The following is a 20,825-nucleotide window of genomic DNA, read 5'->3' as shown; positions in this document are numbered from 1 at the left end:
TTGAGGAAAACAAGAGCATTAATTGGATGTTTTTGCAAATTACAAAAAATATTTCACCACTCACTATCTACCTTGGTTGGAGAGATTTTTGAATTGAGCCCTATAAATCGGAAAGGAGTGAGTATTAAATTTCATGATATCAGTATATGATACTCCCACAATTATTAGCCTCATGGCATTCCCACAAAGGCCCTGTTTGGTTTATAAGTCCTAAGACTTTTTCTAGTCTCAACTAAAAAGTCTCTAGTCCCTAAAAAGTCCCTCTCTGTTTGTTTCCAGAGACTAAAAAGTCCCTAGTCCCTTCCTAGAGGTTATTAAATGACCATATTGCCCCTAGTATATAGAAAAATAACAATCAAACAACACCATGGGGTGGCGGGCCATTGAATGCATGGAGGGGCATTGTTGAAAAAGTCCCAAAAAGTCCCAAAAAAGACTCTCCTTGAGAGTCTTCTTCATTTAGTCCCAAATGCCTAGTCCCTAAAAAGTCCCTCCCGTTTGGTAAAAAAGTCTCTAAGAGGGACTTTTTCTAGTCCCTACACAAAAAAGTCCCTGGAAACAAACACCCCCAAAGTATAAGTATTTCATGATATCATTGATTTCTTGATTTCCGCTTTTTTCATATTAACAACTTCTGCATGGATATTCGAGCAGCACAAGGTAAAACCCTTACTCTCAAATTATTTTTATTCTCATTCTCATAATTTTCCCCCTAAAATTAGTAATCTGAAAATTATAACGGCATGTGACACTGACATCCCCTCATCCCTCGGCCTATATAAATGGGAGCTCAAGCGGGCTCCATAGATCAGACCAGCCATGAGAAGTAGTTAATGCTAATCATCTCAATAAAATTACATTAGTGAGCCTCCTCCCCTACTACCAGGCTACTACTGCCGCTTCCTCTTGCGACTCACAAAGAAAAATGCCATCAATAGCAGCTAGATTGCTCGGTGGTTAGGAAGCTAGTTAAGCTAGCTAGATTTTCCCTCTCTCATCCATCGTCTCTAACCTCTCCACACGAACCCGTCGATCAAGCAGACGCAAGCTGCTGCGAGCTGCCGGCTTGCAATGGGGCACCACTACCAGCTGTTCGTGGACCCGTTCGCGAGGAGCATGTCGTCGCTGGAGCCGGACATCTTCTCCGGCACCGGCCTCCATCATCACCTCGCGCCGTCCACGCAGTGGCTGGGCCTCGGAAACCACGGCATCCCAGTGGCGCCGACCGCCAACAACGGCACCTCCTCGGGCGGCGACGGCGACGGCTCGGGCTCCCATCGCAAGATCAGTCACAACGCCTACGAGCGAGACCGACGCAAGGAGCTCAACGAGCTCTACTCCGACCTCCGCTCCCTCCTCCCCCAAGACGATCGCACCGTAATTACTCATTCATCTTCCTCCGTGGCTCTCATATAGTACATGGGAGAGGTTCTGTCATGAGCATCCAACCAATTTATCTTTTCCTTCAATTGACTGTGTTGCAGAAGAAGCTGAGCATTCCAATCACGGTGTCACGGGTGCTCAAGTACATCCCGGAGCTGCAGAAGCAGGTGGAAGGCCTGGAGAACAAGAAGGAGGAGCTGACACGGGCCAGCTGCAAGCCAGGAGTGCTGACCATGAGGGAGAACACGGCTCCGATTGTGTCCGCCACCTGCATCGACGACAGGGATATCATGGTCCAGGTCAGCCTGGTGAGCACTATGGCTGGAGATCTGCCCATGTCCAAGTGCATCAACGTGCTGGAGAATGAAGGTCTTCGCCTCATCAGCTCGTCCACTTCCGCATTCCAGAACAGGACGTTCTACAGCCTTCATCTTCAGGTACACATCTGCCTTTAATTCCTGTTGGTAATCTCTGTCATCGATGCTTGTGATTTGATATTTTGGGGCTTCCTTCTGGTAATATGTCATGTGGATGCTTATGATTTTATCTTAACAAACAATATATAGTACGATGTGCTAAAACTCAGCAAAAGGCACGTCTATTTCTTTTACTAAAGTGTTTAATTTGAGGACATTTTTGGGGGCAATTTTTTTGCTATATATGAAATCGTGTCTGGTCAGGCACTGCCACGCGTTATCTATTACTAGGACTAAATGTTAGTTAGTTACATCAAATGCAAGTTAGTTTATTGTAATATTGGAATGACGTTTGCTTCGACCTCCATAGATCTCCCCCAACCCCATCCCCAATAAAAGATCATGATTGTTAACTCAAATCAGGTGGTGGGGACTGTAGCCTACAATTAAACCTATTAAGATACGCGTGAAGGGCGGCTAACCGGCTATGACACATGGCGCAAGCTGGTTGGCCGCAGTGAGAAATCTTTTGAACTTTTTTAGATGAAGGTGTGTATTATTTTTTAAATGCACTTTTTCTTTTTAGATGGAGGTGAGGACCTCTTATATTTTTTCTAAATGAAGGTTATGCAAAGTGGCACTCGTTGGTAGGTTGTGATGGTAATTTTTTCTTTTTTTTAGATGAGGGTGAGAATTTTTTTCTGAATTTTTTTTTTGGACAGAGGCGAGAACTCTATGTACTTTTTGTAGATAAAAACGTGTGCACAACTTTCTCTTAAGCGGCGCAACAGGGTGGCGCCCCAACCACTAGTTTGAATTTAAAAGGGCGGCACAGTACAACAAATGGTGAATGGTACATTTCGTTTACCTTGACCAAAATTTGCAAGGACGAATCTCATGCTAGGAATATGTACTGTAAATGTCAAAACAGATCACAACGAGTCTATCCAACTGCTCAAATGGTTCTTGGTTATAGTACCAAGAACTATTTTAACAGTATATAGTAGGGATTACAAGAAACCTCGTCATTCTAGGTTGACCAAGTTCCATCTTTTGAGCTTCGAGTTGCATTCTCTCCCTCCTTCTCCCTCCTCACAACCGCTCCCTCCTCCCTTACCCACAAACGACGCCTCCTACCTGCCCATTCTCCTTTCCCCTTGTCGTTGTTAGAGACCAGTGGCCAGGCTAAATTCCGGGATGGGTCAATGAAGGTAGCGGTGGGGAGGTATTTGCTCTAGTAGCCTTCGACAGTGACACGTGATCTACCGGCAACAACTTGAACCAAAGGATACGGCTCTGCAGCAGTGATTGTATTGTTTTTGGGCGGATCAACGGTTTCTAATGGTGAGGCGTCGGTGGTCGCGATCCCACTTGCTGGTACGCAGGCGATGGCGACATCGTTCTTTGTCCCAACGAGGTAGACCTCCGCTTTGGCGCACGGATGGCGCCATGGTCCTGCGATGCTAGGTGGTTCATGCAATGGGTCGAGGGTCTCAGACCTTTAGATCCGGTGGCAACGAGGAGTATGCATTGCCAATCAATTTTGCGCCACATGGGAGGACGGTGGAGCATGAGGACGGTACAAGATTGCCAGACTGTCCTGTATTGGGATATTGGCGGTGCCTGTGACCATCCTCCCTTGCCAATCTTCACCTCATGTTATACGATGACCTTCATCGTTTTGAGTGTTTGGTGGCAACTGGCACATGTTGCAATTTGAATATATGCTTGTGCGGGCATGGACTTAACTTGTGTGGTGTCGCATGTCAAGACCATGGTATGCATCTAGCTATTGGGATCAAGTAATGTGGTGGTGACAATATGTTGATGACTATGATTTGGTGATGTTCCTCGAATACCCAGTCTCAAGCTCCAGGCAAAAACCCCATTGCACGACCCTAATTTCCTATACCTGGCCATGAAGGAGTTTTTCATCATTACCTTATTGAAGGCATTTCTTTACGATTTGCTCGGACTTTATCTTTATGGTGAAAACTCAAGACCTCCCTATTGGTGGTTCTATTAGGCGACGTTGGCGCTTGAGCACTATTCCCTTCATTGAGACTTTACTACTGGAGAACCTTTCTCATTATCCTTATGATGTGAAGACATGGTTTTTGCGGATATGGTCGTTGTAGTAGTCCATCGTCAATGTTTTAATCGCTTTGGGGTTTCTTTTTTTCCTCCACCTAGGAATAGCTTCGGTCTTGTATTAGTTTTTGTGCATTTGTGTGGTTCTGGTTATGGTCGCATGCATCATAATTATGCAGAGGCCGGCTGTGTGCTCCTTGCATTTGTATCCACTTGATGCTTTATTTTGAGTTCATAAAGTCCACCCTTTTGTCGAAAACATATTATGGGCTCCAAGGATTCAAACTACGAACATATCAACATTCCTTAGTGATCAATCATCAGACACTTGTCAAAGAGAACATGTTCCCAATGTTTTGGTACTTTCTTTTGACATGGGAACATGAGCACTTGGTTGGATGAGGACTTTGCTTCTTACCGTAGCCGCGTAGGCTGGGTTCGTTCATACTACACTAAATCTAAGTGTACCATGGTCTTAATACAATTTAGCTAGACCCACATGCACCTCGATTGGTCTTGTTTTTTTTCTCACATCCTTTCCATCCTGAACTAAAGGGTGGGAGGGGGCATCATGATCATGTTGATACAACTAATGGAATAGATCAAGCTTGTTGTATTTGGATTTATGTCAAGGGAAAAGGATATATTATGACATGATTAAATACCAAAACTCTTGAAATGATGTCTTGCTTGTGTGGCCAACTGACTCCATTAAGCATGGGAAGTGTACCAAGTAAAGAAAGGAACATCCCCTTAATTCGTTAGGCAATGACATATATGAATGCGATAGAATGCATGGATCTTTTTCGCACTCTCTAGGCCTCTACTCCTTCGAGAGTCTATTAGTTGTACCAGCGAAAAATGGATATTTGGATGATATTTTTATGAATCTTTATGTGGATTCCTACGTGTTATCCATTTTTTCTAATACACTAAGCAGTGACACTACAAATGTGCCATAAACTTTTAAATTGTATCTTAATATGTCATTATGATCAACCATGGAATGGCAATTTTATTCCCAAGAACTTACAACTCCATCACATTTCCCATTGAAACAGAGAACCCAACGAACGATGAGCAAGGAGTGTCCAGCATTTTGTGAAGAACTGGAGAACGTCATGAAGCAAAAGGCAGGACTGCGTCTACATCACTAGTAGATTGTAGCACAATAATGGCGTATATTATCATACATGTTTAACCATGAACCAAAATGTATGTTGTATATATAAGAAAATGATCGAAGATAAATAGTATTGATGCATGCATGATATATAACTAGGTAATATGTCCGTGCGTTGCAACGGGAGAAGAAGTTACTCGCACGTAAGGCAATAAGCCTGCCTCAACCCCTCTGCCCAGCCCAAACAGGTCCACGCTTTCTATTTTAACATGAAGCTCTCAAGGGCCTGGGCTTGAATCTTCTCTCCTTGGCTTGGATTCTCCTCCGTACCTCCTCCCCTCGGCATGAATAAAATTGAAGCCCAAATCGATCTTCCATCGTATTTGCACCTTCTCAAGGCATCGACCCACCGGCAAAGAAGTCCAATGGTGCATATTTCTACAACCAAAGAAAATACTATAGTGTGCACTTGTGGTTCCCTACAAAGCAAACATCAGTTACCATAAATAAGAATTGGCCGGGCAAAAAAAAAGAGTGGGTCATCATTTCTATTTGACGAGATCAAGGCCACCTGGTTGAAACTTTCAACAAAGATTCTTCCTATCCGATATGCTATCTTCGCTATTGATTCGATTATGATTCCGACTCATTGTGCTAAAGACGCACACCCACCATTGCCACATCTAGGTAGCATCCGGAAGATTGCATGAGCAGAAAAAGAAACTACAGCGGACCACTTCACCAAAGATTTTGATCTATGGTTGATGTTAGACAACAATATGAACCCATGTGCTTTCAGTTATTAACGAGAAAAAGGTGTGATCATTCCCAGGTAACCCTACACAGCCATAAACAGTAATAAAAAAATATTAAAAAACCAAAGTCCAATGAGCTCAATACATGACAAAAAAAAAAGCAGTGCTTAAAACTTTTAGCATATTTGATGTCCTGAATTCCCTTTTTTTACTTTGTTTTCTAAACTTTCTAAAGTTATTACTGTTCGTGAGGGTGTAGGGACACCTGGAGCTAAAAAAATGAATCTCTTTCGAGTCATACGCATCAAACTTAATGCTTTTAAATTTGATGCATACGCTTTAGACAAAAAAAGATTCGTGAGGGTGTTATATCTATTTTTTTAAGTTATTACTGTTCATACTTGCTTTGGATATTTCACTCACATTTTTTTCCTTTGGACAAAAAATATGTATAAAGCATACTCATAGTGATAATCAAGCATTAAGTTTTTGGAAGACGGGTGTAGATCAAACCTGTATGATTCATATCATTGCATGCATCAGCAGACAGGTATACACAGACCAAAACAAACATAAAGCAGATGATGAAGCTGCTGCTGCCGGCCAGTGCTCGCCGCCCACTCCTCGCATGCACCAGGACATCAACACCAGAACGTACTTGATCAGGAAGCACTTCTGCCGGGAAGATTGAGCTACTAGAGCGAGTTCCAGCTTGATGGCCTGGAGGGGGCGGCGCGGGTGTAGCTGCTACAGTGCATCATTGTCATGGCGCCGGTGACCATGTCCTCCGCCACTCCATGTCGGGCAGCTCATTGAAGTAGTCCTCCGCCTGATCTTATCACAACTCGTAGTCGGAGAAGATGAACGACAGTTGGCGATGATCCGCATGTAGGCGGTCTTCCAACAAATTATATCCAATTCTCTTTTCTGAACTTTATAATTTAATTAACTACGCTTCTGTGCAACTATATTTGGAGTGCGGCGAATCTGCACCCGGGCTCAGCTGCACCCGCGCTCACGAAAAAAATCAAAAAAAAAATACTAGGAAAATTCAAAATAATTCAAAAAAATTTGTGTGGTAGATAATTTGATGCATGAGGTTCGCTCCAAATTTCAACTCATTTGAACATTTGAGTAGCTCTGGGCAAAGAAGACAAAATGGAGGTCTGTAAAACAGTTTATTGTTCAGGAACTGTTTTGACCCGATTTGTCTTTTTTTCCCAGAATTGCTCAGATGTCCAAATGAGATGAAATTTGGAGCGGACCTCACGCATCAAATGATCTACCACACAAAAAAAAATTGGAATTTTTTGAATTTGTCTAGTATTTTTTTTGAATTTTTTTCTGAGCGGGTGCAGCTGAGCCCGTGCTCAGATGCAGATTTTCGCTATATTTGAATCTTTTCACATGGATATAGGATCTAATCCTATGCGCACGTGTGTGTATGAGCACATCATGCAAATGTTGCAAGTTAAGTACTGTACTAATTAAGTCTTAAATATCTCCACAGCAGCTACCGCAATCACCCCCAATCCCCACAGTCGCCTCCATAGCCCCTATAGCCTCTCATTCGCAGTGTCACTGTGGGACGGCCCATAATCCAGATCTATGCTCAAATAATCTGCCACTACCCCATTGATTTCGAATCTGCCACGCAAGGCATTAACAACCCCAGGTAAACATTGCATGCACTCATCGGACCCGTCACGTGTGTCTGCGTCCTTTGCGCCGTCTGCGTCGCCGTTGTGCCGTGCTAGCTAGCGGTGCTTCTTCTGCGCCGTCCGCGTTGCCGTGGTGCCAGGCTAGCTAGGGCTGCGTCCTCCGCTTCGTCGCATCGTCCGCGTCGTCCGTCTTGCGTCCTCTGGATCTCACGATGTAAGGAAGCTGGAGAAAGGGCCATCGGATCGGAGGATCCAGGGCTCGATCGGATGGGAAGGATACCGCATTAGCCTCCTCCTTTTGGCGATGTGCGTACGTTTCTTTTTTAAAGAAACGAGACTTGGGGAAGAAATTTTTTTATTTTTTTGCAGGGAAGAGATGGAACGTTTTTTTTTAGGCAAGGAAGAGATGGAACGTGGGAAGGGCTTCACGGCTGGCTGCGCTTGAGTTGATCGAGTTGGGCCAGACACATGAGATGGCTCGATCGGGGGGAGAGACGATAGATGGATCATCCATCGTGATAGCTAGACGAAAAGAGGTGGAATAGAGAACTTACCTTTTTTAAAAGAAAAAAAACCTTTCTCTTTATAAATCTCAAGCGTCAATCATCATGATTAATATAAAATCAACGGATGTAAAGAGGTGATCTACTCCCTTCATCACGGTTTAAAGGGTGTATCTCCAAAACCAATTTTTTTCACAATTAGAGGGAAATAGGGCGCAGGTCATTAATTAGCCCGCTGAAATTACTCCTTTGGCTTGCCTTCGTGGTGCGCATGCATGGTGTGAACTGAAACTTTAGGTGGAGGTGTGAATCGGTTTTGTTTGCATGCATAGCTGTGCAAGGCCTTTTATTGGACGGGGAGGTTACTATGAGTTTGTTTGGCGATTAATTAGGCACATATCCTTAACTACCGCAGCTCCAGCGCATCATTTATTCCTGCCAATCGCTAGCGACCTTGGGCCCAGAGAGATGTGAGGTACGCCCTTTAAACTGTGATGGAGGGAGTATGAAGAATTATGAAAGGCTCCTCCCTTTAATATTAGGTAAAGATAAAGATATAATGTAGGGTGTTCCACATAAATACTATTGTACATAATTTTAGGTGTATCCATCTGCGCTTTGAGTATAGTAAGTATGCATGATAAAAACAGGCAAAAAATAAATAAATGTAGAGTTTGCCGCAAAGAAGTGGCGTGCACTCTCCTGAAAGACATCCATCTAAGGGCATATCTAGCCCTTTCCATCTCCTTTAATCTCCTAAACTATTCCTCAACCTTAATCCTTCAAATTTTCATAGATTAAGCTATTTTCCACCCATCCCTTCCCCTAAACTTAACTTCTCAAATGAGGTTGACCCAACATAAGAGTCTGTCTCCGCCTTATTCTTCCTTCTGTGCGGCCAACGACGACTTATGGCCTGTAGATGATGTTCATGAGCTATCTAGGACGCACCAAGGGTAGATTATTTTTAAAAGTAATTTGATAGAGAGTCACCGAGCATGACGTACACGTGCAAGGGAAGAGTCAAGAAAGTCAGCGAAATCTGAGCCTATGGGCTACAATTTGGACACTTATTTGTCTCAATGGGTTCTTCTACTATTCATACCCCTAGTGGCATGATGGTGTGGTCAAAGACGCAATATTGGTTCCTCGGAATCGGCGATGACAGACGACATCCATGTTTCTGTGTGGGTACTTCTGAAAAATGCATTTTCTCAACAAAAAAAAAACTTTGGCAGCCAATTTTTTGGGTTCTTTTCATTTTGCCTAAAGCTCCATTAAATCATTTGCCCATGAAATTTTACACGCTCCTAATACACTCGACCATCTTTGATGCTAAAAAAATACAAATGTTTTTTAGAAAAAAAAAAGTATATTTTCAATTTACTGTTAAAGCCGATGCCGGGGCACCCAAATGCATCCACGAAATGTTGTTGTCCTAGCTGTACATATCTTTTGGTGTCATGGTGTGCTCATCCTTATAGTGAGGGTGTGCATGTGCAGCATGCATCCACGAAATACTGAGAACACATCTACAAGATCTATTGTACACATGGAAAATTCAATCATCCTTGCATCGACGCAACGTCATTGGCTCACTGCATTGGTGTCTCCAAGATCTCGAGCAGAACGTACTTGCTTGTAGAGTGTAGTACGATTCCGTCTTCCCTTTACTAAAAGTATACTTGGATCAACTTTAATAGATTCATCATATTTACAATCGCCATCCGCCATATTGAGTGCACTTCATATGAATATAGAGCTTGTCGTATACACAAACACAAAGATGTCAAACGGCTGCCTCCATATCTTTTTTTTTGTTGCATCAACCTAGTAACCACATACTCAGTTGAAAGGATTACAACACTAATGTAAGCTAACATTGCATTACCCTAGCCGCCGCCAGCGCAGGCCCCTCCGGCCCCTCCTTCCCTCGCTGCCGCCGGCGGACGTCGCCGGGAGAAGCCCGCGCGGCTCGGCGGCGGCGGGGCCCTTCCCTCCTCCAGTTCGAGCAGGGGCGGCGCGGGCCGCTCGTTCGGGCGGGGACTCGGCGCGGCGCTCGCGTGGGTGCGCGCACCGGCGAGGGTTGCCGTGTTCGGGACGGCGTGGGTAGGGCGCGCAAGGCGCGGCGCGGGCGCGTTCGGTTTCCGGCGGCGTAGTTCGGACGCTGGGTTGGGAATCGCAGTGGGGGAGGCTCGGCTCCCTGTGGCGCGGTGCAGGCGGCGTGTGACGGATCTGAGGTTGCGCCTCCGTGCGGGTGGCGGCCGCGGGAGCGTCGTCGGCAGGCCCCGAGGCTGCAGCCTGGTGGTTTCTGCCCGACGAGTTTGGGCGGGGTTGAGGTCCCCCATCCTGCCTCCTAGATCTCCGTCACCATGGTTCTGGCTGCGTCGGCTGCGGGCGGCGGATGGGACGCCGGGGCGGCGGCCTTGGTCCGGGCTCCGGCGTGGTCGGCGGCGCCCAATCCAGATCTGAAGGCCTCTGTCTACTTCAACCAGGGCTGCCTCCGATGGTCCTGCTTTGGGCGGCCTTTTTGTCGGCGGAGTTGTACCTGTTTGGCGGCTGGAGGTGGGAGGTGGCTCCGGAGAAATCCGAGGCCAAGCGCTGGCCACGACGGCGGCAATGCCTGAGGGCGTCATAACCTTCTTGAAGGCGCCATCCAGGTTGCCTCCTTTCCCTCTTCCTTCCACCCAGCTCGTATGCCGGGCGAAAGCCCAAATCCTTGCCTGATCGAGCGAGAGCGGCGCTCCGGGCGTCGTCACCCTCTTGGGGGTGTCGTTCGTGGTGAGCTTGGGGTGGATGTGATGCTTTGGTTGCTTGGCGGCGGTTGGTGGCGTGGTCGGAGTTCGTCTGGTGGCGGTGCGTTGGCGCTCTGCCGCCTATGTGCTCAGCCTCGGAGTCCTTCTTCCACGGTGCTTGGTCTTCAGCAGCCCTGCCGGACTCGGCAGAGCGGTGCTTCATCCTACTCATTGATGGTGGCGTATCTTGGCGGCGTGGCGCGGTGGAGATTCGGCGTTCGATGTGTGACGATGGACTCGCGCAGGAGGACGAAGCTGTCTGGTGTCATGGTGACGTCGATGGCTGAGTGGCCTGACAAGGTAGAAGGCTCAATTTTTGATCTGAAGACGAACCTGTGGAAGATGGCGGCGACGACACAAGAGTGCGTTGGACCGGTTTGTACCCCAGACCCAGTATGTGGCTCGGCTGGGGCTTCTGACTTTTGATGTTAGGCTTAGGTGAGTGGTCTGGGTAGTGGCCCAGCTAGCACCCCTTCATCATTTTGATGTTAGGCTTAGATGAGTGGTCTGGGTAGTGGCCCAGCTAGCATGCCTTCATCATTTGGATAGGAGTAGCGGCATATGTTGCCAAGATGGTGGATTCAGGCATATTGTTATAATACTTTATAAGGTCCTCGAGAATAATAAATAAAATGGCTGCATGCATCTCCCAGATGCAGAGGCCGGGGGTTATCCTCCTTTTCTAAAAAAACAAATTCATGCATAGGAGGGGAAAAGTCACGACTTCACATTCATAAAACTATAATTAAACTAAACTACTTGTTGACAGACAGATTGTGCGGTGCAGCAAAATTTGACGTTTGTGGCATTGCAGGGGGCATTGACGAATGCTTCAACCAGGGCCGGTATGTCCTAGGATTCCGCCTCGATGATCGGGTCCGCGGTCGGCAATGCTAGGATGGGTATGAGTGCAATGGGAAAATAGCCGGTGCTCCCAGCCTTACTCGGTATTCCAATGTCAATAAACATTTTTTTTAATATTTCAAAAAATTCTGAAAAAAATTCTGAATGTTCATAATAAATGTGACTACAAGCCCTAAAAGTTTCAGGTCCAAACTCGGATCACACATTGAGAAACAAAAATGTGAAATTTAGGATGAATAGTGTAAAGAAGAGACAATAGCAACATTGATACTATTTAGATCTATATTTTTCTTTTGTGTTTCTCAATGTACATTTCGATGTTGGACCTAAATATTTTATGGGATGTAGTGACATTTCTTGTGAACATTCTCATTTTTTTCTGGAATTTTTTGAAACATTTAAAAATGCTTTTTGACATTGGAGCACTGGAAGTACCCCAAGGCTGGGAGCACTGCATACTTTCCCGAGTGCAATGAAGGGTGCTGGGATAAGCATGGGACGAGAAATGGGATGGGCGCGGCCATGGCATCCTCATCCACCACCGTGGGGAGGTCCAGGATCGTATGATATTGGTCTCATACCACGCCAAGGTATCCGACTCCTTCGACTTGATCTCATTATCCCAAAGTTGAAGATGAAGGACAACTCATCTTACTATAAGGAGAGGATCATCCCTCCCCCGACCTCTCCTCCTCGCGGCCGCCGGGGCACGCCGCCAGGCAAAGCCCGGTCAGCATCGGCGGCGGCGGGATCTCTTTTCCCACGCCTCGCTGGATCTGGTGCGGGCGGATCGCGGCGGTTTTTGGCGGCACGCTGGAGGCGGGGCGCGCCGACGCGGGCTTGGGGGCGACGGCAGGGCTCACGCTCGCGGTTTTCTCTGGTGTGCGTGGGAGTCCGCTTGGGTCGCGCGGCGGCGGCCCTCGGCAAGCGGTGGGAGGCGTTGGGCTCTCGGCGGCGCTCCGGCGTGTGCAGGCGGCGGTGGTCCCTGTGCGCGATCGGCGGCTCCGTCTCTAACCCGGACGGCGCGGGGAATGGCGGCGGCCCGGCGTGGCCAGCGATCTGGATGCGGTGGTGCCGGCGGCTCGCTGATCTACCGGTGCTCCAGGGTTCTGCCTGGTGGTGCTGGTTGTGACGGGGGCCCGTGCACGAGAGTTGGATCCCTTCGAACTGATCTGGGTGAAAACTTGCCTTCGGTGTCTGCTAAGGTCGGCGGTGGCGGTGCTATCTGCGCCGTTCCCTTCTTGAAGGCATCGCCATGGAGAAGTTCAAGGCCACTCTCTGCTACCTCCGGGGGAAACCCTAGATCGGATGATCGGATGACGGCGGCGCTCTGGTGTCGTTCCTTCCTTGGGGGCGTCATTCTTGGAGGTACACACGTGATCGAGGGACCAGAGGACGGATTCTTTGGTGGAGCGGTGATTCATCCTACACACTGATGGCGACGGATCTTGACGGTGTGGCGCAGTGCAGATTCGGAGTTCGCTGTGGGAGGATGGACTCGCGCAGGAGGACGACGCTGTCGGGCGTCGTGGTGGCGTCGATGGCGGAGAGACCTGGCACGGTAAATGCAACAGTACAGCTCTGAAGATGGATTGGTGGCAGGTAGCTGCGGCATCCTCATACTCGGCAGGCGTCCTGGTTGAGGAGTGCGCCGGACTGGTAGGTGCCCCATACCCGATAGGCGTCCTGGTTGGGACCTCATGACTTAAATGTTTAGGTTTGGCTGCGATGTCTGTTTGGTATTAGGCCTAGACTATTTGCGCCCCTTAATCACTTGGATAGGTGTAGCGACAATTGTTGCTTAGATGGTGGCTTTAGTCTTGCTGTTGTATGGCTTTGTAAGGTCTTATGAAAATAATTAATAAAGTGGCCGTACGCATCGCCTAGATGCAGAGGTTGGGGTCATCCTTCTTTTCTAAGAAAACTATAAGGAGAGGATTGAGATACGACGACTCAATTCAAATGGCGAAGAGAGGGGAGGTTGTTGACCTTTTATAGGCCACTATGGGTTCCATTAAGTTTACAGTTGAGGATGCGGAATGCGACGCGCAACCATCAAGGGGCACGCTTTTCAATGAGAAACCGTGCCACACTCAGTGCCTCCTGGCTGCTCACATGGCACCTTCTGGCCTTATCACGCGCAAGCCAGGAGATGATGTTGTGTGGCTTCCCTCCGACGGGCCGCCACAAGAATCCGATTTAGTGAGACGGGCATTAACAGTCGGGTCATTGATCGTCGGTGGTCGGTTAGAGGACTTGCAACTTCGAATCCCAGTCGTGGTGCGAGGAAGCAGAAGCTGAATTTTCTCTTCCGCGGTGGCTGTTCGGTATGGAGCAATCCCGCAACCTCTAAATATGAAGTCGTGTGTTGGAGGCCGCATGACTTCAAATCCCGGTCGTGGCGCGAGGACATAGAAGCTGAAGTTATTCTCCCACACTGAAGGTTGGGTATGGAGCAACCTCCATAGATGACCTCCACAGCCAACAAATATGGAGGCTACAAGGTTTTTTGTGAAGCGATCTCCATAAATTATGGTGGTCGGGAACCACATACCACTTTGCTAAAATATCATTTTGGCCCAAAATTATATTCTTCGTTATTATGGCAATTAAGCTCATATTTCCTTCATTCCAAATTACTCGTCGCAGAAATGAATGTATCTAAAATTAAAATACTTCTAGATACATCCATCTCTGCGATAAGTAATTCGAAACGGAGGGATTATATGGCAACTCTACTATAGGTTCTCTTAGGCTTTATACTATGCAAGTGCTTAGAGCATCTATAACCACAATGGACTAATATGCCTCCCTAAACATTCACGGAAGCGTCCAGTCAGTGTCGCGCGTGTCCGCCTCAAACACATACTTCGTCCGTTCCAAAATAGATGACCCAACTTTATACTAATTTTACAAAATTAGTATAAAATTGGGTCATCTATTTTGGAACGGAGAGATTATTTGTTAGAGCACACAAACACAGTCCCCATATGATCCTCCCTATTTTCAAGCATTTCAACCACAGGGGCGTCTCGGGATAGCTGGCAGCAACACACCCTCGCAACACAGCCGCGCCAGCCGGCATAGTCCGGGTGTGGACGCACACGAACAACAGCAAGCACAACAGCGCAGCAGCACAGGAGCCGGCGACGACCACGCGTGGACGCAACACATCAAGCACGCAGCTAGCCGGTGGCGTCCTGATGGGAATGAAGCGATTAGTCCAGCGCGTTCGATAGCTCGATGCACAGTCTTATGGTGTCGATGTAGTACTCATGTGCCTGATGTAATACTCTTTTATGTTCACGATGGTGCATACATCCAACAGTAGCTTGTGCCGTAGACGTAAGTCCACGGGTCCGGCCATGCATCGGCGCAATGGTCCCAGTCTTCGAGCGTACAGCCGGTGCTCCACACGGCTGTGGGGTGCACACCGCTCTGCGTGTGACCTGCATGACCGCCGCGACGCGGACAGGAGCGTGGCCACCCATGGCTCCGCTGTCGCACGCCATCTGCGAGGCAAGCTGTCGGTTCAAGAAAGGCGACGGTTGGATGGGAGGCGGCTGCTGGCGGCAGGGCGGCGGCCATCGGTGAGTCTATGTTGGGCGGGCTAGATCGGGGCGAAGTGGTCCATGGTATGTGGCGGGCATGCGAGCTGGATCGGAGTCGGGGCGTCAGGCAGTTGAGAGAAAGATACGGGGGGTGATCGCATGTGGGATCTGGGTGACGTGGAGGAGGTGTCCCGCTGTGTCCGGACATCTTCATATCCAACCCATAGATGGGCTGGTTTGGAAGTGCCGATCAATCCAGACATAAGGGCATGTACATTAGTTTAGACAATCCTGTCTGTAGCAATCATATGTAGACAGCAGTAAAGACCCCTTGTACAAAAGATTGTCTATTTTCCGTCTGTAGCTCCGGCAAAATTAGGAAGAGAAAATAAATCTTGTATTCCATCATGAAACATCGGAACGATGGTTTGGCAGGGCAGTTAGCAAATTGACGACGCCTAAGCATACAACGGCAAAACCCTGTCTATAAGGAGCGTCTTTTGTGGGCTATCGACCATCTGTAGAATTATAGACACCCTCGTTCTCTCTCCTGATTCTCTCACCTCCACCTAGATAAAAATCCTATATGGCATGTGTTACAGACTTCTGAGGAGATGCCATTGTATATGCCCTAAGGGCGGCTGGTAGGGTGCGCGAGTGGTATGTCTCACATTAAGTGAGACTGTAGCAACTCTCGCGGAAGGTTTTTCCTCCCCTGCATTGAATGGGCAGTGTGAAGCAGGGACCGATCCCTGGTCTCCTGGAACATCGCTGGTGCTGCTAGCCACTTCGCCCAAGTCCCACTCGTGGTAAGTAGTAGGGACGGGTCCTACTTGAGGCGATTCGAGTCGTTTTTTTCTTTTTTCTTTTATATTTTCTTCTCAGTCTTTTCCTTCTTTTTCATTCTTTTTTGCATTTTGTTTCTTTGTTTTATGCATTTCCTTTTTGTTTTGTTTATTTTAGCTTTGTTTGTCCTTTTGGTTATTATCCTACATTTTTGTATATGTCAACAACATTTTTCTAATACACGTCTAAAAAAAATTCAATACATTTTTCTACTCCAACGTTCAATACTCCGCATCTGACCTGGCTGACCCCAGCGATTGCTGCTTTCGTCGGCACGGAGCTGCGATCTGCGATGACCCCTTTTGCTGCGTCATTGGAAGATTTGACCCAAAATTTGTTTGGTCTTTTGGAATCGTGAGCATCTAGAGTTTGATAAGGTGAGAGATCGTTTATTTTATTTTGCTGAAGGCATTTTGTTCAAAAATTTCACCACGAGAGTTTGGACGACGTCAACATTTAATCAGAAGAAGATTCTTGGGCAGGTAGTACTAAGAGATATACTTTTCAATGTAAAATCAGTTTTATTGAATGCCCCTATTCTGGAGACTAATCTGCATGTAGTAAGAGATATACTAATCTGCATGGTGTGGTCTGTCAGGGAATTAATTATAGGTGGTTTCTAATTCATGTATGCTGCTTGCATGTGAGGGTGTTGGCCTAGCCGGTACCGGAGGCAGTGACTCTATTCGTACCACCTGATAGAGTTATAAAAGTGGTACTGATCAGTGATCATCACCTGCATGATTTTGTACCCGAGTGACTGGCTGATCGCCAAGGAGGTGACGCAGATCATTCCGGCGAAACCTGTGTCGAAGAAGGCGACCAAGGTGACGTTCCAGGGCATGTGTTTGTTTTTCTTTTTCTCATTAGACGAAATTATCAAATGCACGTAAGACCTTAGCTATCTTACCATCATTTTTTCCACTTTTTTTTTTGAAATCCATGAAGGGCGAGGCATGCATGTACTTCAAAAACCGGCTAATCATATATTGTGAATATGAACCTACATTCGCCTCCCAGTTTTGCACTATGGATGGTTAAACATTGAGAAGTTTATATTGTGAGATATAATAACCGAAGCATTTTTCTGTGCAGGGTTGGTTTTCAAAATTCTAAGCCTGTTTAATTAGCTTCGAGAAGTATGCTATTAAGACCTCTGAAGCCGTCTTACTGGATATTTCTATTAGAGAAATTATGCTATATACTTTTGTTAAGCATGTTTCCCATTCTCTTGCATTTCATTGAATACTTCTTAATTTGACTTGATATATACTCCTATGTTCTTTCAAGAGGTAGGGAGGTTTAGATGTTTTGTCCCACATGGCCATAGAGTATTAGTATCTCAGTTCAATGCGTGCCAATAGAAGGATTTGTAAGTAGGTATCACTGAGCTGTGTACCGAGATAATATTGTGTTTACTCTGATGGTGTAAGCCACGACATCCAATGATTTGTAGGTAGTTGTCTGCATTCATATTGTAATCTGAAAGTGCACAAAATTTATCTCTCCATGTTGTATTTGTTTTGCAGCATGCAGATTATGTTTGTAATTCTCATGTTATATTTTCATGCTTATTGTACTAAAGGGTTGTAGTTTCTCTTTCGGTAGTCATCTTGTCAAGATATTTGGCTTATTTGTGTGCAAGTAGAAAGAAGCTGACTGTCCAAGTTCATTATTGATTAAGATGTTTTACTATTGAGCAAAACCAGGTACGCAAGAAACAGTTTAGAGCCAGTGATTTTATGCATGGATTTTGTTCAAATATACTTAAGGGGGAAATTGCACAGCAAACAAGAAACTCCTTTTTTATCATTATAGACGCAACTATTATTTTGAGCTTCGTAAACAACTCAATGTGTTGATCATTCAGGAGCAATACTCTAGTTTTGATTGCACAAGTTAGCAACCTACTCAATATTCTCAAAATAATCCTAATTATACTTGATGCAATCTCTAAAAAATATTAACCAAACATCCCGTAGCAACGCGCGCGGTTTCATCTAGTGTATATTATAGAGGACAAACACTTAATTAGACACCCTGCAATAAACTAAGCACCTAATACTACTATAGAAAAATTGTTAGTAATTATAATTAGCAAATGTTTGCTGGGAGGGATGGAAAGATTGCGTATGTTTTGATTGCAATCTTAATGTCGCGAGCATTGCAATTTTAGTATGCAAGCGCAACAATTTTTTGGCGAAAAACAGAACAACAGTAGAGTTGCCACGCTCGTTAACTAAAATCATCATGCAAGACCTAGCATGTACTATTTCTAGCCAGTTCTGGTTCAAGTTTCTTTTGCATGGCCGCTTTCTATTTCACGAGTAGATCATTGATCAGCGACCTACCACGTACCCCTCTCGCACACCTTGTCCTTTATTTGGGCAGACCCATTTCGGCTTTTATCTCCCCACTGGTTTTGGGGTTCTTGCACATACTACTTCTGGCAAGTTTTGGTTCTAGTTCCTATTGGATGGCCACTTACCCTGTCGTGTGTAGGTAGGACCTACCACGTACCCTCCAATGCACCTCATCCTCTGTATGGGCTGGCCTAGTTCAAATTTTGTCTCTCCACCGGTTTTGGGAAAGTTCTAGCATGTAGTACTTCTGCCCAATTCGGGTTGTGGCACCTTCCTATTTCGCACGTAGATCATTGGATAGAGATCTACCACATACCCTCCCGTGTGCCTCGCCGTCCATATTGGCCAACCCATTTCGGTTTTTTTATCGCCCATTGGTTTTGCGAAGGATATAGAACCTTACTTGAACCGTTTTTTTCCTTCTTTACCTTTTTATTTTTCTTTCACCTTTTAGTTTTTCTTTCTTAAAATTGAGGTCCTTTTTTCAAACTCATGAAACTTTTTGACTTTGTGAAGTTTTTTCAAATTCATGAACTTTTCTAAAAATCATGCTTATTTTTACATACACAAATGATTTTAAAATTCTGGAACTTTTTTATAATATACAGAAAGTTTTTAAATGCGGGAACAAGTTAAAAATTCTGAACATGTCCTGAAACTCCGAAAATTCTTTACAGTTTGTGACATTTTTTGAATTCACGTAAAATTTTGAAATTGCAAACGTTTTTCAAATTCATGAATGTTTCTTTTATGTCATGAGCATATTTAGAATTTGTGAAAAAAAAATTAATCATTAACAATATTTGTAATCACCAATATTTTTCAAATTCAAAAAAAAATTTAATTGTTTTTTGTAATTTTATTGAATTCATGAACGCTTTTTCCATCCAGGAAATTGTTTTCTTAAATACGAATTTTTTTTAATCCATGAACATTTTTTTAAGTTGGAACATTTATCTAATTCTTTATTTTTCTATTATTTTTCCATTTTCCTGCTTTTTAGAGGTTTCGGGGGAATAACACTCAACTCAAGCCTCACGCACTAACAAGTCAATAAAACGTGTAAATAGGCTGGGCCTCTACGAGCATGAGGTAGATGTGACTTGCGCGTTTGGTCGCTATGCATCGACCTGTGCGTTAAATAGGAGGTCCCTTTTGTATGATGTTCCCCGAAGAAAAAAACAGTTGCCGTTCGCAATTACAGAAGTACGCCTCGCCTCAAGCGTGGTTCATTCTTTGTCCGTTCTTCATTAGTTCCCTTGTTTAGTTATATATGAAAATTTCACGAATATATATATATATATATATATATATATGTGTGTGTGTGTGTGTGTGTGTGTGTGTGTGTATTTTAGACTATATTATTACGTTTGTAATTTTACATAACATAAAATATTTTTTACGGTGATTATATATTTTCTTACGGTTCTTTTTTGCGTCGGAAATAAGACAAAACTTACGGATATATATAGGGTCGCGCTATTCGTCACCCTGGGTGAGGAATATTTATTCTTCACCCCCTCTATTTTACCATCAATGCACAGTAATTTTACATTCCGTAAGTTTTGTCTTATTTCCGACGCAAAAAGAGACCGTAAGAAAATGTATAATCGCCGTAAAAAATATTTCATGTTATGTAAAATTACAAACGTAAAAACATAGTCTAAAATACACATAAACTGCAAATTTTCTTGTCTTATGACCTATATTTTTTATTTTCTTATGTAAAATTTTAAGTAGTCAATCAACAGAAATATAAATATTTGAAAACCTATATTTTTATTTTCTTATGTCAAATTTTTATGTAGTGAATCAATAGGAATGTAACTATTTGAATTCGAAATGTAATTTAATTATGAAATGATCGTAAGATTACCTCGGATGAAGAATAAATTATTCTGCACCTTGGGTGATGAATAGTAACACTATATATATATATATATATATATATATATATATATATATATATATATTACGTCACTTTCAAGTTTTAAAAACCTTCACCACACATTCTAAAAACATTCTTGTACTGTATAACAGTGGTTCCTACATTTTTCTTCAAAATGCTTGTTTCATCAAGAAATGTTTGTTGACATTCTTAAAATATTCCCATGCTTAAAAATACGAGAATTATACTTTTTTAAATTCTAAAAATGGTATGCACAGTTTTAGGGAATGTTCATAAATAAAATGGAAAAAGTTCATGTCATTTAATAAAAATTGCTGCAACACTAAAAAAATGTTTGCATGTGTATAAAAATGTTTATGATTTTGTTTAAATGTTCAAACTTGTATTTAAAAATATTGGACCATCGCGTCTCGCTGGGGACATGACACCAGCTCACGACAAGTTCAGAGTAAAAAAAAAGCTCACCAAAAGTTCAGAGATAAGAAATGTAGTTGTAGGCTTACAGCTTCTAGAACATGATAAGAAATTGCTCATTTACACGGTTGCAACATCCCTTAGTTAGAGC

At 44.6% G+C, this 20,825-nt stretch overlaps 1 protein-coding gene across 1 annotated transcript; it reads left to right on the top strand.

The window, feature by feature from the left end:
- Nucleotides 1–825: 825 nt before the first annotated feature.
- LOC125546068 (protein IRON-RELATED TRANSCRIPTION FACTOR 2-like) lies at nucleotides 826–5,171 on the top strand. Its single transcript, XM_048710197.1, has 3 exons — nucleotides 826–1,377; nucleotides 1,485–1,820; nucleotides 4,952–5,171. The coding sequence occupies exons 1-3, from the start codon at nucleotides 1,072–1,074 to the stop codon at nucleotides 5,045–5,047; spliced, it is 738 nt and encodes a 245-aa protein (XP_048566154.1). The 5' UTR covers nucleotides 826–1,071; the 3' UTR covers nucleotides 5,048–5,171.
- Nucleotides 5,172–20,825: the final 15,654 nt, after the last annotated feature.

Source organism: Triticum urartu, chromosome 3, assembly GCF_003073215.2.
Source record: "Triticum urartu cultivar G1812 chromosome 3, Tu2.1, whole genome shotgun sequence".
Taxonomy (NCBI): domain Eukaryota; kingdom Viridiplantae; phylum Streptophyta; class Magnoliopsida; order Poales; family Poaceae; genus Triticum; species Triticum urartu.
This window is presented reverse-complemented; position numbering and strand designations above follow the sequence as displayed.

What these genes read in the sequence shown, in the direction of transcription:
- LOC125546068 (XM_048710197.1), top strand. Translation starts at nt 1,072, where the DNA reads ATGGGGCACCACTACCAGCTGTTCGTGGACCCGTTCGCGAGGAGCATG. An exon ending in TCCCCCAAGACGATCGCACC is followed by an intron (nt 1,378 to 1,484) that starts GTAATTACTCAT and finishes ACTGTGTTGCAG; the next exon opens with AAGAAGCTGAGCATTCCAAT. An exon ending in TCTACAGCCTTCATCTTCAG is followed by an intron (nt 1,821 to 4,951) that starts GTACACATCTGC and finishes CCATTGAAACAG; the next exon opens with AGAACCCAACGAACGATGAG.